This window comes from Sorghum bicolor, chromosome 9, assembly GCF_000003195.3.
Source record: "Sorghum bicolor cultivar BTx623 chromosome 9, Sorghum_bicolor_NCBIv3, whole genome shotgun sequence".
Classification (NCBI taxonomy): domain Eukaryota; kingdom Viridiplantae; phylum Streptophyta; class Magnoliopsida; order Poales; family Poaceae; genus Sorghum; species Sorghum bicolor.
The window spans coordinates 1337179-1354630 of NC_012878.2; the positions used below are offsets into that span (position 1 = coordinate 1337179).

The following is a 17452-nucleotide window of genomic DNA, read 5'->3' on the forward strand; positions in this document are numbered from 1 at the left end:
GTCTTGTAGGGATACTACTACCAGTCATAATTCTCATGTGTTACCTTCATCATGCATGCAGTGCGCTAAGCAACCTGAAGGCTCAGTTCTGTGTGGATACTATGCTTGTGAGTACCTCAGGGCTTGCGGGAAATTCAACAATAGCTGGAGGCAGCTGCAGAAATCCCAAAGTTGGTGGGAAAACGAAACAATTGATCAAAGGACCATCACACAAACACTACCTGACATTTCTAAGTTTGTCACAGATCAATGTTATCATGTTGACGGACAGTTCTTTTATACCGAGAGCGGGCTAGCGAGAGAAGAGAAGTTCGAGAAGCTACACAACTGGAGAACCAACGGTTTAGATATGAACGACTATAGGTTGCCGAATATTTTTGAGTGAATATTGTTTTAGATGTGCTTTTTTATGAACATTATGTACATTGATGTAATATGAACATAGTTTATAACATGCATGGACCATGGAATGATAAAGATGATATATATGGATGTAATATATGTGCTTATCCTTATGTCTTTTGCTCTGTATATGTTTCAATCTAGCAAATTTCGGATTCAATGTGGTCATCCTTTATACATATGTATTTTGCTTTGTATATGTTTCAACCTAACAAATTTTGGATTCAAATTTGAAAATAAACTGAAATGAGTTTTTTTTCTCTGGATACACTTAAAGGAGGCGGGCAAGTTACAAAAACCGTCTCTATTAATTCATTAGTAAAGACGGGCATTTAAAAAAAAACGTCTCGGTTAACTTGTTAACGGAAGCAGTTGCTTTAAAACAGCCGCCTCCGTTAAAGCTATTAACCAAAGCGGTTTTTTAACAGCGGCCGCCTCAGTTAACATATTAACCGTGGCGGTTGGGCAACCGCCACGGTTAAGGCAACAATTAACCGTGTCCTTTCATCCGTGGCGGTTGCCTTGCCCACCACGGTTAACCTGTTTTGCCCGCCACTGTTAAATATTTCTATAGTAGTGCTATGTCGTATTACACAAGGACAAAAGAGTTTGTTACATTATATCTAACACCCCCTCTCAATCTATACTTGTTTTCTCTACAAGATTAAGATTGTTCTTGAATTCTTCAAACTTGACATACGACAAGGCCTTGGTGAATCCATCTGCGACTTGATCCTCTGTTGAAACAAACCTCACCTCTAACTGTTTTCTGACAACTCTCTCTCGAACAAAATGAAAGTCTATCTCTATATGTTTTGCTCTTGCATGAAACACTGGATTTGCCGATAGATAAGTTGCTCCAAGGTTGTCACACCACAAACGAGGTTTAACTTTCAACCGAATGCCTAATTCACCAAGTAATTGTTCACCCCAAATCAGCTCAGCCGTTGCATTAGCCATTGCCTTATATTCTGCCTCCGTGCTAGACCTAGACACGGTAGGTTGCTTCCTTGCACTCCAGGATATTACATTTGATCCCAGGAACACGACAAATCCATTAGTTGATCTTCGGTCATCTCGACATCCAGCCCAATCAGCATCGGAGAATGCACTCACAACCAAAGGGCACTGTTTATGTATTAACAACCCGGTGTTCTCTGAGAACTTTAGATATCTAAGGATACGCTTAACAGCTATCCAATGAGCAGTAGTTGGAGAATGCAAATATTGGCAAACTATGTTCACTGTATAAGCTAAATCAGGTCGTGTGAGCATGATATACTGGAGTGCTCCCACAATACTCCTGTACTTAGTACTGTCCTTGCTATCGAGTAAATTTCCATCATACTATGACACTTTCTCTGTTGTAGACATTGATGTATGCCTTTTGCGATAATCCTAGAATCCCTTTTCTTCTATTTTGGTAAATCTCTATTCCCCAAGACGAACGAGGCCTCACCAAAATCTTTCATGTCAAAATTTGAGGACAAAAAATTCTTTGTTTCCATTAATAGATTCATGTCACTACTAGCAAGTAGGATATCGTCCACATACAAAATTAGGAATATATACATTCCGTTTTTAATTTTTTCATAACGCAATTATCCTCGACATTTTCTTTAAACCCAAATCCTTTTATCGTTTTATCAAACTTAAAGTATCACTGTCTTAAAGCTTGTTTCAATCCATAGATTGATTTCTTCAGGCTTCTAGGACAAAACATTTCGGTTGTGCCTTTTTATCCTTTGTATTTTTATATTTGTTTTGTTCTATCTTTAACGCGGTATTGATTTTTCTCTCTATTCATGTGATGTATGTTTGTTTTGTACTAACCCTTAGGTTGGCCGCGGGCTCCGCCGAGCGCTCCTCAGGCCGGCCACGTGCTGGCTTGCCGCTGCGGGATCTGCCTAGGTTGTTCTATCTTTTACCGGCGGTCGGACCGGTAAAAGACCGAACCAGAGCCTCGACCGCTCCGGTCCACCTTAAAAGACCGGTAAGCAATCGAACCGGAATTAAACCGGTATAAAACCGGAGTTTGGACCGTGGAAAACCGGCCGGCCTGAAGAGAAATGATGGAAATTTGTGTAAAAAGGGGGCAGTGAGGGATTCGAACTCTACTCTGCGGGGTTAGGAAGCAAGTTCTCCACCACTGAGCTATGAACTCGGTTGTGTTTTTGTATCATTCTTCACTCTATTTGAACCGGGTTGAACGGACGGTTCAACCGGTTGGACCAATCAAACCGTGAACCGAAGCCTTCAGCGGTTCGATGTCCGGTCCGGTCCTAATAACTATGGTCGCGTGTGGGCTCGCCGTTGTCTCCGCGACGAATAGAGGAACGAACGGAGGAAAAAGTGACAAGGAAAAACATTGAATAGAAACATATATATTCCACATGACATGTGGGTCCCACATGTAAGGGCCACGTCATACACAATGAACACGCCACGTCAACATATGGAGCAGGTTAGGACCTGTTTGGACTTGAATATGACACTCGGAGCCAAGTTTAATAAACCTAAAATAGAAATAGCATTTTAAGAGTAGAGAGTTACCTATATGACACGTCGTGTTAAGTTAAAGGACTCTGAATTTTCCTCCATCCTCTCTTTGTTTGCACACGTACGCGATCAATCAGCGCGCGGGGAGAAAGCTGCCAGCCGCAGGGGTTGGGTTGTGGAGCTTTTTAACTGTATGCCAAAGATCGACCAAACCAGGAAGCCACTAAAAAATTGTTTCGCATCGTTATACCCAACTTTATCTTCGGCTATACCCGTGTGTCATTCCGTCCATTTTGAAGCCTAACGGCAGTTAAGTGGCCTGGCAATAGACTTGAATGCCCCTGGGCTACTTGGTCTCGACAACAAAATTTTCTTGTCCCCAGTGCCATTGACTGCCAATTTTGGATACCGCTATGAAACGAGCCAATCAAAATACGTGTGCCACTAACGGCCTATTTTGGATACTACCATGGTAAATGCAGGATATGGTATATGGTCAAAATACCGTGTGTTAAATTTTCGTGTATATTTAATGCTCCATAAATACGTCTAAAGATTCGATTTGATGAAAAATTTGAAAAATTTTGTAAATTTTTTTGAACTAAATAAGGCCTTAATCTGGGTGCTCTAAAAGTTAGGTGAGCCTCTGCGGTTTCCAAAATTTTTTAGAAAATTGACATTGTAGTATTTTTGCTTGTATTTGACAATATTGTCCAATCATAGACTAACTAGGCTCAAAAGATTCGTCTTGTCAATTCCGACCAAACTGTATAATTATTTTTTATTTTTGTCTATATTTAATATTCCATGCATATGTCTAAAAATTTGATGTGATGGAGAATCTGAAAAATTTTGTAAAATTTGTTAGGAACTAAACAAAGCCCTGATCTCTGGCACTGAAATTGGCAAGACATCCCGTCCGATGCATGGGAAAGCAGCGGCACGCAGGCACCTGCTGTCTAATCATGAATTTTTTGTTTGTTTTTTTCGTATTGCTACGCCAAACCAGCAAAACAAAAGGTCACGGATCTGATGTTACCTAAACTAAAAAAGTTTTAGCCGTTAAACTGTGTGATTAGTTTTTATTTTCATCTATATTTAATGCTTCATGCATATGCCGCAAGATTCGATGTGACAGGGAATCTTGAATTTTTTTAGTTTCCAGAGTGAACTAAACAAGACCATAAAATAAAAAAATAAAAAATGAATAATGCACGAAAAAAAGAAAGAGAAAAAATAAAAAGAAAAATAAAAATATTAGCATAATGAAAAATCACACGAAACAAAAAAAGAATAAAATTAAAAAATCAAGATTAGAAATAAAATGTTAAAACGGAAAGAAAAGAAAAGAAAAAATAAATAAAAGAAACATAAAATGGAAATTAATATAATAATAATAATAATCACTTAAAACAAAAAAGAAATGTAAATAAAAATAAAAATATAAAAGAAGAGGAAAATAAAGAAATGAGAACAATAACAAAAATGGAAAACAAAAGAAAGCCGATCCTGCGACATGAAACACGAAAAGAAAAAATAGATAAAAAAAGAAAAGAAAAGAAAAGAAAAGAAAAGTTAAATAAAGAAAGAAAGAATAAGAAAAAAAAAAGAAAAGTAACGTACTCACCTGAATGTCGTCGACTCCCTCGCCTGGGAGGCTCGGAGGAACACCGCCCGCGGAAAGCAACACGAGCACGGCCTCCGCGTGGGGGTCGATGGACTCAGGGGTAAGAAGGATATTTTTCTACATGGAACCCACGTGTCATATCCTTTAAACGTAACAAAACAAACGGAACTGAGACGTAATGGCACACGGGTATAGTCGAAGATGAAGTTGGTCACAGTGGTGCGAAACAACTTTTTAGTGGCCTGCTGGTTTGGTCAATCTTTCATAATGGCATATAGGTAAAAAGCTCTGGGTTGTGTGGCGGACGACAGACCATGCACGAGGGCAGTAATGCACACACATCGGGAAAAAGAAAGGTAGGTTCCACGTGATGGGTATATTTGATGGATCGGATGCGCAGTTTACTCACGACTGGCCGGCCACGGCTAACTATCTACTCTCTTTAGTTTAGGAAGAAAAAAAAATTGTGACATTGTAGCACTTTCGTTTGTTTGTGGTAATTATTGTTCAACCATTTAGCTAATTGGCAATTAGTAGCTCAGAAGAAGGAGGCTGGTGGTTTCCTGATATGAGAAATCTTAATCTTTTCCTACTTAGTTCTTGGATTTTTAGATATGGTTTGCAATCTGATTCTATTTGGGTGAAGATTGTGGATTACAAGTACAATATAATAACCCTAATGTGTTGTGCAGTGATGACACTGCAGTCTCTCCTTTTTGGAGAGGCGGTGTTATGTGGGCTTTACAAGCTGCTAAAATGGGGATCAAGTGGGTAGTGGGCAATGGTAAGAGAGTGAGGTTTTGGAAAGATAATTGGTTTGGTAATTCAAGCCTAGCTATACAGTTTTGGCCTTTGTATGTCATTAATGACCAGCATGGGAAAACTATTGGCCAGGTGTGGGATGGGCAAGTTTTAAGGCTGTCTTTCAGACGTTCAGTTTCTGAGAATCTCATGAATTTATGGTATGAGTTACTAGGAATAGTAGAGAACTTGAACTTGGGATAGGATGATGACAAAATCATGTGGACTTTAGTTCCAGTGGCAAGTTCTCTGTTCAATCACTTTATACAGTGATCAATCATATAGGTGTAGTTCATGTGTATGTGTCAGCTGTGTGGAAACTTAAGATTCCACCTAGGGTACAGATTTTTCTCTGGTTAATAACAAAAAACAAGGCTCTTACTAGAGACAATCTAGCAAAAAGGAGAGAAGTAACTGATAAGACTTGTCTGTTTTGTAGTGAAGCAGAGTCTGTGAACCATTTATTTTTTAATTGTTGTGTGGCTAAAAATATTTGGGCCACAATTGCTGGTATTCTAGATCTGAGAATTGACTGGGATTTTGAGTATATGGCTACCTTTTGGTTGGCAAATAAGAAACATATTCTTACTAACATTGTTAGTTCAGCTGTTATCTGGTGTTTGTGGAACTTTCGTAATAAGATGTGCTTTGAGGGTCTCGTGTGGACAGGGACAAAAGCAGTGCTGCTCTGGACTGCAAGGATGTTGAGAAGATGGAAGCCAATGTATACACAAGACCTCGAAGTCAAGGTGAATTCGGTGATTCAGGATTTGGAGCTGCTGGCGAACCAGCCGCCAAGACTGTGCAGGAATGGAGGAACATGATTCAGGTTGGAGAGGTCGGCTACTCAGTCTTTGGAACAGGTTTATGGCGGTGTGGCTCTGTGTGATGACCAAGTTAGGAGAGTTGATCTTGCTAGCTATGCTAGTTGCTGAAGACATTTTGCTGGTTGCAGGCCTTTAGGCTTTGTGTTTTGTTCTGTTTTTGGATGTTGGCGGGCGCGCCTATACGATGTGCTGAATTGTTTTGAACGCTTTAGCAATAAGCTGGGGAAACCTTTTGTCTAAAAAAAACTAAGCTCAAAAGATTTGTCTCATAAATTCTGACTAAACTATACAATTAGTTTTTATTTTCGTCTATATTTAACACTTTATACATGCATTTAAAGATTCTATGTGATGCAGAGTCTTAAAAAATTTTAGTTATTTGGAGTAGAAGTAAACAAGCCGCATGCGCGCGAGGGAACCGACGAGGAAAAGGATGAAGAGATTCCTCACATTCTGTCGTCCTGTGCTACTGTACTACGTACAATAGTTTTTATTTGCTGTATTTATTTAGGCCTTATTTACTTTTCGAATTTTTTTGCAAAATGTTTTAGATTCTCCGTCACATCGAATCTTACGACATATATACATGAAACAATAAATATAGATAAAAAATAATAATTACATAGTTCATATGCAATTTACAAGATGAATATAATCTTTTGAACCTAATTAATTTATAATTAGATAATATTTGTCAAATACAAACGAACGTACTACAATAGCGTTTTGCAAATTTTTTCAGGAAGTAAACAAAGCCTCAGTGGAATGTGAGGGAGGTAACGGTGCACTGCGTAACTGCGTTGCACTTGCATGCATGCTGTGCTGCTTTTGAGCTTTCTCCCGCCCGTGACGGGAACAACTTAATTAATATATATACTACTCCTGTTGCATTGGCCACACAAGCATATTCTCCCGCCTGCGCCTGCCTGTCTGCATGCCAATATATATATATATATACCTTTGCAGCTGCATGCAGCAAAAGGTGGTATAAAAATACTAAGTTACGGAGTACGACTAGCTAATCTACCATTGCCTCCACGACGCTCTTGTCGCTTCGTGTGTACTCTAGCAATGCAATAAGCTGCTTTCGTGCCTACATATAGAGTATACTAATATACAGCTGGACAGCTGGAGGGTGATGGGAGAGAATGGATACGTATACACACGTCCGTGCAAGTGCGCTTGTATATATATAAATAAGCCGCGTAGTAACAACACGCCTGTGTTTTCTTCGCACATCCTCACACTGTCCAGTCGATAGATCTGCTTCATTCACCATCACACAATATCATCCAGCGATCGATGGCAGCAGCAGCAGTCGTAGGTACGTTCTTCACGTTTCCTTGTCTCTCTCCCTACAAATTAATATACTGTATATTCGCGTTATTTTTCCATGTAATTAATAATGTGTTATTTTGTTTATTTATACATATATAAGTCGTTCCATGCATCCATGCATCGGTTTTATTTGGAGTTTGGGTGTGAACTATCAGAAGGAGAAATAATAAAGCCAAATATTCTTCAATTTTTTTTTTGATATATATGAAAAGGTTACGGATTAGCTAATGTACTGTGCGGCATGTTGATTGAACTCACCTTACCTATGCCGACTGCCACCATCACTAGATAATAGATCTAAGCTAGGTACGGGGACTTCTAGTGAGTTTCCAAAAGATTTAGTGAGATCTGTGTGTTTAGATGTTGGCAACGAGATCTAATGCCCGCGGGGCAAGTTTAGATGTTTATCTTTTCCCGTTTCGTTTTCCCTGTTTAGGCTTTGTTTGGATGTTGTCGGATTCACTTCAATCTATGTGCGTTGGTGTGGATTGGAGTGGAATGTAGTTCAAGTTCCACACTAATCCACCTCAATACACGTGGATTGATGTAAATCCGACTACATCCAAACAAGGCCTTAGTTGTTTTTCAGAGGCATCTTCCTGAAGTTATTGTTTTCTTTTAGTGAGGTCCTAGTGGTTTTAGGGGATGCTACAACGGTGACGGCCCCTTCCCTCGGTAGTCTCTATATTTGTTTGTCTTGTTTTTTTTTACTCGCAAATTTGGCAAAACTTTTTGTCGTCTTTCTAAAAGAAAGATCAATGTTTATATATAGGACATAGACACTAATAAACACGCACTTACATATTATTCTATCATTACACCTGCAAAGGCTAAGCTAATATATCTTAAAATTGACAAAGTTATAATTACATACTATCAACCCGAGCATGCATCGTAACTACTAAAAGAATATCGGTCACCACCACCAATATCGGTCACCAAAGCTGCAAAAAGCACCCGGAGCGCAACACAAATGATCACTTGCTCACTTAATTAGCTGAAAAGTCATGGCTGAAAATACTGTTCGCTGATTCGTTATGAGAGAAAAACACTGCTGAATAGCTAACAGATTTGGTACATAAGCTCAAGCAAAGAAGCTTGGGAGGATATCTTCTAGTGGCACCTCCCTGACGCCCAAGCGTAAGGCTAGATCAATATATGCCTAATTGTAGATTCCCGCAATTTAGATGTAGATTTGAATTGGTAATTTGGTTGCAAATTTAAATGGTTATGCTGATTATCTATCATAATGGCAGGAAAGTAATTAGAGGCCCCAATGAAACCTCTACGTTAATCCTCACAAGATGCGCTAGAAAAAAATATAAATACTAGAAATTCTCATATTAATCAGAAATATCTAGCCATCAAAACAAAGACTCTAGCCACCCATCACAGTTGGATCTATTTTATTTTTCTAGAAATTTACCCACATCTATCTTTTATATATATATATATATATATATATATATATATATACGGCAGCGCTAATACTGAACAACATTCAGTATCATCCAGTCTTACACCCAGGACCACGAAATACTAAATAATACTGAAACACGGGTACGGAACAATACTGAATTTTGTTCAGTATAACACTTTGGTGTAGAATAGTATTCTACACCTAGGGTGTAGAATAGCACTTATATATATATATATATATATATATATATATATATATATATATATATATATATAGGGAAAAACGTTGCATTTGGAGAAAATCTGAATTGTCATAACGTCCACAGTTAGTTATTAGTTATAATAAAATATCGGATGGGGCCTATTAAACAATATTTTTCAGGAGAAAAAACGTCATACATCGTTAGTTAGTTATAATGACAAAATATCGGACGAGTATTAACCACGTCACATGATAATGCATATTACTAACTATCATATCTGTAACTCGATGTTCATAGTTAGTTCATAAATATCTATATTAGAAAATATATAAATATTAATAAAATATCACATTATCGATATTCACAATTAATTAACAAAATATTCAGATGACTTGAATCCTATTAATCACGTTACACGGTAATGCATTATTAAAATATCGTATCTGTAGTAAATATGTCCATAGTTATAGAATATGTGTATTAACAAAATATTATATTACTGACATTCACAATTAGTTAATCAAATATCAGATGGGTTCTACTAATTATGTTCACTTGGTAATAATGTATCAATACAGTATAATATGTGTAGTACCCATTAGGTCGAAGATTAGTTAATCTATTATCCGAAAAATCTGATAGAACGTTAATATGTTAATAAAATATGAGAGGCAAACAATATGTGTTGCCGCAAACTGAAATTAACACCCTAAATTTACGAATTATGCTCCTATGCCATTTATGAAACTATGATTCAAAACTACCCGTAAATTTGTATCCAAATTATCTACGTATGCCACTAACAAATTTAGTATAAAGTAAAACTTTGAATTATGAAAATTATATATCCACCATCACTGTTATAAAAATATATAGAAAAACTCTAAATTAACATCTAAACACTAATATAAGTTATTATGTCAAATAAATTAATAACCGTTGTTATTTTAAATAAGTTTTTTATATGTTATGCCATATATTAATACAATTGTTATTTATATAAGTTTGTTATATATATGTTGATCCACACATTATTTAAAACCAATACTGGTAATCTAATTTTAAGCATTCTATGTTTCTTATAAAAAAATTGAACTATAAAATATTTAATTATTTTGTATAATAAATTTAACATCTTGATTGTCTCTCTCCAAGCTGTAACGACTTTTTATGCCATTTTATTAGTAGTTAAGAGGCCATTTTAGTAGTCAAGAGTGTAGTCTAAACATATACAATTTTTTAAATGCATAAAATTAGATATTATGACAACACGCGTTGAAACCTCTCGCATATTGGATCTTAAAAAGTCAATGTATTCATCATGAGGATATGCAATTAATAAACGTGCACCAACATCTCACAAAAGTCTCCAATATATTGTTTCTCTGTCATGTATTACAATGTACTCCCTTCATCCCAAATTATAAGGTATTCTAAGAATTTTAGAGAGTCAAAACATCTCAAGTTTGATCAAATTTATATGATAAGAGAATAATATTTATGATACAAACTATGTATCATTAGGTTTTTTATTAATTGTATTTTCTATTTGATATCATAAATCTTTGAAAAAAATGTGTGGACGCGTTTGTTATCTTTCAGAGCAAGTATTATAGTGAGATGTAAGCTGGTTAAATGCTGATGTGGAGGAGAGAAGGGAGGAGAGAGAGGAGAAGAATGTTGTAAGCTTACAGTCAGCTTAGACACAAGAACCAATAAACTTTGTGAGAGAGATAAGTTGAGTCTAGTGAATAGCTAACTATTATATAGGTGGGCTGGAAAAAAAATTGTAAAGAACTTATAGCCAACAAGTGGGCTGTATTATTAAACTTGCTCTCATCTGGACCAAATCAACGGCCTAGATAGGCATAACAGGTTGAGTTGGCTCCAATTCGGTACTCCTACGTGACTAAGCGGACACTAAGCCATTATTGCTGAATATGATGCGATGATATAACACTGCCTTGGTTCCGTAGCAATTTACGGTCATTCATATATATTTTCTATAGTAGCATTCCTTGGTAATTTACTTCCTCTATCCCAAATGAAAGACGTTCTGGCATTTTAGATTCAATAGCTTTTACTAGCAGTATGTATCTACACATAGTATAACATATATTATATAATAGACCTACTAGGTGCGTAGCAGAAGTTACGAAAACGTCTTATAGTTTGGAACATACAGTAGAAATTATTCCTACTACTACAACTCTGCACTCTTAAGAGCAAGTATTATAGTGGGCTGTAAGCTGGCTAAATACTGAGGTGGAGGAGAGAAAGGAGAAGAGAGAGGAGAAGCAGGCTGTAACCTTACAGCCAGCTTAGGCACAGGAACCAAGAAACTTTACGAGAGAGACAAGTAGGCCATATATTAATAGTGAATAGTTTATTATTGTATGAGTGGGCTGTAAGAAGGCTACAAAAAACCTCACAGCAGGTTTTATTAATAAACTTGCTCTAATTTGTTGTTGGATGTAGGAGGCTTTGATGAGGAGGCACAGCGACAGCTACGAGACGAAATCCAAGTGCAGCTACAGCAGTATCATGGACCAGCTCTTCGCACGGTACACACGGTCCAATACACCTTAATGGAACAAGGGAGCTTGTCGGCCCCGCACCATGTGTGGATTGGCCCTAGCCGGTGGAGCCGTGACCCTGAAGTAGGAATCCTAAACAGGGTGGATGAGAAGCACCTGTGCCTCAAATGGTTGTTGGTTGATGGACCCGGCAACAATAATAACGGTCGTCGTCGACGTTTGTTGTTAGAGCTGATTAAAGGTGTGAATGAGAAGCTGGGTAATCACGGCTCATGTGAGGGGCTGTCGCGAAAGGAGTTGGTGAAGAGGATGCTCCTTGATGGATGCTACATCGTCTACAGATTTGCAAAATGTCCTCCCAAGGACAACATCCCTTGGTGGAACCATGGTGGTGGTCATGGCCTGCTCCACACGATGCTTGTTGGTCCTTGTTGCCGCCTCATCACCAACTGCGCATGCATCATGGATAGGATAAGAGGAGTCCACAACACTACTAGTCGTAGTGATGTAGAGGCTGCCGCCGCCGGCAGTCGTCAGATGCAGCCGCTTGGTGCATCATCAGGAGGAGGAGCCACCGCGGCGGCGCAAGCACAGCCGCGGGTTGGTGGTGACTTATTGGCCAGGTGGTTGGAGTGTCGTGACACATGGTGTCTGGTGGACAACCATGTACCATACGATGTGCTGGACGTGATCAACCATCTGGTGTACAATGCCCCGGAAGGAGTGTTCGGAGGAGCATCAGCGCGGATCCTGCTGCAGTGGTGGTCCATGTACTACTACGTGCCGCCATTACAGCAGCAGGAGACGAACCCGCCGCCGCCAGCAGTCTACTACAACGTCCCCAGAGACACGGTGCAGGCGGCTGGGGACGACGCTAACTGTCTCCTTATCATACTGGCCCAATTGTTGAAACCACAAGAAGGTTCATCATTGTTGCTGCAGCAGCCGCAGCAGCAGCAGCAGCAGCAGCAGCAGCAGCAGCAGCCGTTGTTGCTGTACGGGTGGCGCCGGGCTACGGAGTACGTCCGCCATTGCAACGCGCGGTTCGTCGCCTCACCGCTCGACGCCACGCAACGGCGGTTCACCTTGCTCGACGTGACGGCCACCGTCCGCCGCAGCTGCTGGTACACCATCGATGTGCAGGTCCCTCCCCTCATCATCGACGACACCACTTTGGCGCTGCTGCGGAGCCTCGTCCAACTGGAGCAGCGGGGGATCACCGCGCACCGCTATGTCACGGCCTACTGTCTCTTCATGCAGATGATAGCAGGCAAGGCGGAGGACGTGGAGCTCCTCAAGAGAAAGGGTATCATCGTCGACCTCCGAACAGAACCCAATGACGTGGTCACAGGTTTGGGGAAGGTAGTGCAGATCGGCCACATCGGGGACGCAGACACCTACTACCTCTTGCCCATCCAGCAGGAGCTCGAGAGGCGCTACAACAGCACCGTCCACAGTTGCTTGTCATGGTTCCATGTCAGCTTCTGGACCAAGCCACGAGTCCTGACTCTCATCACCATCTTGCTCGCCGTGGCAGCTCTTTTCTATGCAGCTATCACCTACCACCACCCGACAGCGGCGGCAGCAGCACCCGCGCCACATCGTCCCAGCGGTCGTCCCTAGCTAGCTAGCAACAAGCAGGCTAGCTAGCTAGGACGGACGACGATGCATGGATATATATGGTATACCGGCCGTGTGGCAGTATGCAGACAATTAATAATCTTTTTTCCTTTTTTTTGGTTATCACTTATCATAAGTATGTATGCTATAATGCTGGTTTTTCTATATATCAACATATTTCCATGCATGAGATGTATGTACCCTAGAGAGGAGATGTACGCACTAGTACAGGGAAGGGCTTTAGCCCCGGGCCGTAAGCGCCTTTAGTCCCGGCTACGGAACCGGGGCTAAGGTTTCGGGACTAAATGTCCCACCTTTAGTCCCGGTTCCGTGGACCGGGACTAAAGGTCCACCTTTAGTCCCGGTTGGTAACAGAAACCGGGACTAAAAGGTGCGCCAGGGTGTGCCACCTGGCCTCCACTTTTAGTCCCGGTTGTTGTTACCAACCGGGACTAAAGACTTTTTTTTTCTTTTTTCTTTTTCTTTTCATTTGGTTTTCCATTTAGGGTTTACAATTATGTTATTGTTATTTTCGAATGCGTATTGTTTGCTGGTAGTTTATGGAACGCGCACCTATATAATTTATATAATTTAAAGGATTACATATAAATATACTATAAAACACTATATATATATATATAAATAATTATATCTATAGGTCCATAATAAAATATTTACACATATGCTTCACAGACAAAGTATTTACAACATAATTTTTCTCCACCACTCAAGCATCGTACAAATGATCATCGTTATTTGGTTTCATCTGCTCCTGAGGGTTGAAATAGCACTCGCCGCCGGAATCCAGGACTTGGTCATTAAGAAATCCTGCGATTGTCTCCTGAATTCCTTTTAGGCGCACCGCATCCAACACCTGCTCCTTCAGCCACATCTCCTTTAATAGACATTAAAGAAAAAAGTTAGAGGTATGAATAGGATTTATTAAATAGCAACAAATAAATAAAATATACTTATTATATATACATGTTACATACTTTTAGGTGCTCAAGATTAGTTCTTTTGGCATACACCGTCATAAACTCGCACACATAGTAGCCACACAAATTGTTGCCCGGTGTCTGCCGTAGAACCCACTGAAGTAAGATGGGCTTTGAAAGTGATGCATTCAACTCTGGACGGTGTTTCTGCACGAACCCAGCCCAAACCCTAGCAATAAAACGATCATTATTAATTATCCATTACCAACTTAAAAGAGCAGAATTTAATATATAGAGATCGGAGTTACCCTTGGATAATATCTATCATTTCTTGGTAATCATCCTGTGGTTTTCTCAATGAGTCATAGATTACCAATTGACATTGCCAGAGATCAATGACAATTAGTATCCAATGAAAGCTGCATTTGTGTGCATATGTAGGCAAAATTAGCATATATCTTCATATTGATCTGATTAATTAGTTAAATAGAATGTACACACGATAACGACACTTACTTAAAGTTGTAGGGAAAGAGTATATATCTTTTATCTTTTTGGTTGATCAAGAACCTCCGTAGATTTCTCTCCGTTTGAGTTCTCCATAAAACATACGGGGTCTTGTGGTCTTTGAATACAACATTTGGATCCACAAATCCAATCTCCTTGTCATTTCTAACTCTGAGGTCCCTCATCATGTTTCTGCATATGTATAGCGGGTTTCTGTAATTAGTTATATATATACATGATAAGTTACAGAGACATTATTGAAAGGAAGAATCACTTACAGACAGAAGCAACTCATTAGAGATTTGTCAAGAGCGTCCATGTGGCATAGTTGGTGTAGCTCATTAAATTGAACATAAATAATATCATCACCACGGAAGTAATGACAGTTTCTAATTCGGACACAAATATAGTCATCTGCTTTTCTGGCACACGCTTCCATGTACCATTTGTTTAGCATGTACATTTGCGTTCCAAGCTTGCTGAGGGCCGCAGGGTTGTATAAACTCTTGCCATATGTATATTCCTTCTGCCAATGATCAATTTGTGGAGCACTTTCAATTGGTGCCCCCGCTATCATTTGGGCTAAGCTAAGACCAGTTTCCGCAAAAAAAATTTCAAGCTCTTCAAATTTTAAATCTGCCGGTATCTGCTGGTCTAGCACGTCAATGTTTGAACCATATTCATTTCCAATGACTAGCGGGGGCACTGATTGCTTTGATTGTTCCCCGAGCTGTGCTACACCCTTGCGTGCTCTTTTCTCTTTCTTCTTCTCTTCTTCTATGGATTTTCTTAAAGTGCGATCATAGTCTGATAAAGATGATGATTCTTTCTGAGCTTCACGCCTCTTTTTTTGTTCAGCCTCAACCCTTTGTCGTAGATCTTCTGGCCGTAGTAAGAGGTACGGCTTCTCAGGGTTTCGCTTGGCTTCTCTTTCAGTCTTAAGTTTCTTGAAGAAACTATCCACATCTGATTTAACTGCAGCATTTATTTCTGCATCAGTCATCTGATCATAGGACAGCTTCTTAGGAATGATAGCTTGTTTCTTTTCGGAGGCTTTCTTTTTTGGCGGCGGGGCGGCCGACACATTTGATTTTGTGGCCGGCCTCTTCTTTCGTGCTGGAGCCACGTGTGGAGGCGATGGGGCGGCCGGTGGCGGTGTTGGAGCCCGAGGAGGCGGCGTTGGAGCCCTAGGTGGCGTTGGAGCTCTAGGTGGCGGTGTTGGAGCCTGAGGTGGCGGTGTTGGAGCCCGAGGTGGCGGTGTTGGAGCCCTAGGTGGTGGCGTTGGAGACCGAGGCGATGCAGCCGTGTCTTGCACTCATTCATCATCACCCGCAGCACTATGACATGTCGGTGACCACCTGTGAAAATAAAAGGTATATGAGTAAACCGCTAACTAAGAGAATGCAAAATAAATTTAGTGAACAAATGTATAGTCAATTTTCATCCGCACCTAGGATTAGATTCATGACGAGGAGGTGGTGGTAGACTACTAGGTGATGCCCCAGGAATAATGATGTAGCGCTTGCGCCAACAAATAAAAGTCTTCTCTGCTTCTCCTAGAGTCTTCTCTCCATCACCTCCTTCTATCTCAAGCTGCACATTACTGAAGCCTTTGACAACTCTATCCACCGAGACACTAGCATATCCAGGTGGAATTATCGCCCCATGGATTCTTGGTGTCCTTGTAGGGTCGACAGGAGTTACAACAGCGACAGCAACCATGACTGTGGCAGTCCCCTGTGGAATGTGCAGCTCACATGTTGTCAGAGGCTCAGTGATGTCATCCATCGGAAAGTGCAGCCCCACGTCGTCTTGAATAGTTGGCATCTCTGTGGAAGCGCAAGTACTTTTCAACTGACCGGGGGGGCTAATGTTGACTATAGGCTGTGATGCAGTTTGCCCTTGTATAGAACTTAATGCAATCTGCACTTGTCTTTTGATCTCCTCGTTCATTCTCTCTTCAAGCGCTTTCTCTCGCGCTATCGCTTCACGAGCCGCTTCGCGTGACTCAATCACCATTGCCTCCAACCTATGCAACCGCTCTGCTTCCTCTTCCTTCTTTCATTGGCGGCTTCTATAAGTCGGTCTATCTTTAGGGAAGCCATGCTCCCATGATATCTCCCCATAGCCTCTGGTTCGCCCACCGTGTTCAGCAGTCTCCAGGGCGTATGTCAGCTCATCCTTTTCTCTATTTGGCTGCCAGGTGCCGCTTTCAACTAATCCTCTAGCATAGGCCATTCTCTGTCCTACTCTCTCGAGCTTTTCGCCGTACACTATCTTTCCGGTCTCTAGGTCTATGGTTCCCCATGACCAAAGAACCAATACTTGGCGCGCTCGGGCCAGTGCATTGATTCTGGTTCGATCCCTCTCCCAAGAATCTCCTGTTCCAGCTTTTGCCACTTAGGAATAGCAGTCCTGTAGCCACCTGAACCCAAGTGATGGTGGTATTGCTTTTGTTTAGCATTTTCTTGATTCTTGATCATCCGTGCCTGACCCTCTTCTGAGTTCTTAAACTCTACGAACTCATCCCAAAAAGGCCTCAACTTGACGTAGGCCTTGTTGGTGAAATCTGGTGTCCGGCCTTGTGCAACAAAAGTCTTGTATAATGTCTTCTTCCAAGCCTGAAATTGTTTGGCCATCTTCTGCATAGCCCAGATTTTAACCTTCTCCTTCAAAGCTTCATCCTGTGTATCGAGCGTGAAATGTTGAAGGATATCTTGCCAAATCAATTCCT

At 40.5% G+C, this 17452-nt stretch overlaps 1 protein-coding gene across 1 annotated transcript; it reads left to right on the forward strand.

Moving 5' to 3' along the window:
• On the forward strand, positions 7348–13453 carry LOC8067339. The gene is made up of 2 exons (XM_021447334.1): positions 7348–7480; positions 11595–13453. The coding sequence occupies exons 1-2, from the start codon at positions 7459–7461 to the stop codon at positions 13274–13276; spliced, it is 1704 nt and encodes a 567-aa protein (XP_021303009.1). The 5' UTR covers positions 7348–7458; the 3' UTR covers positions 13277–13453.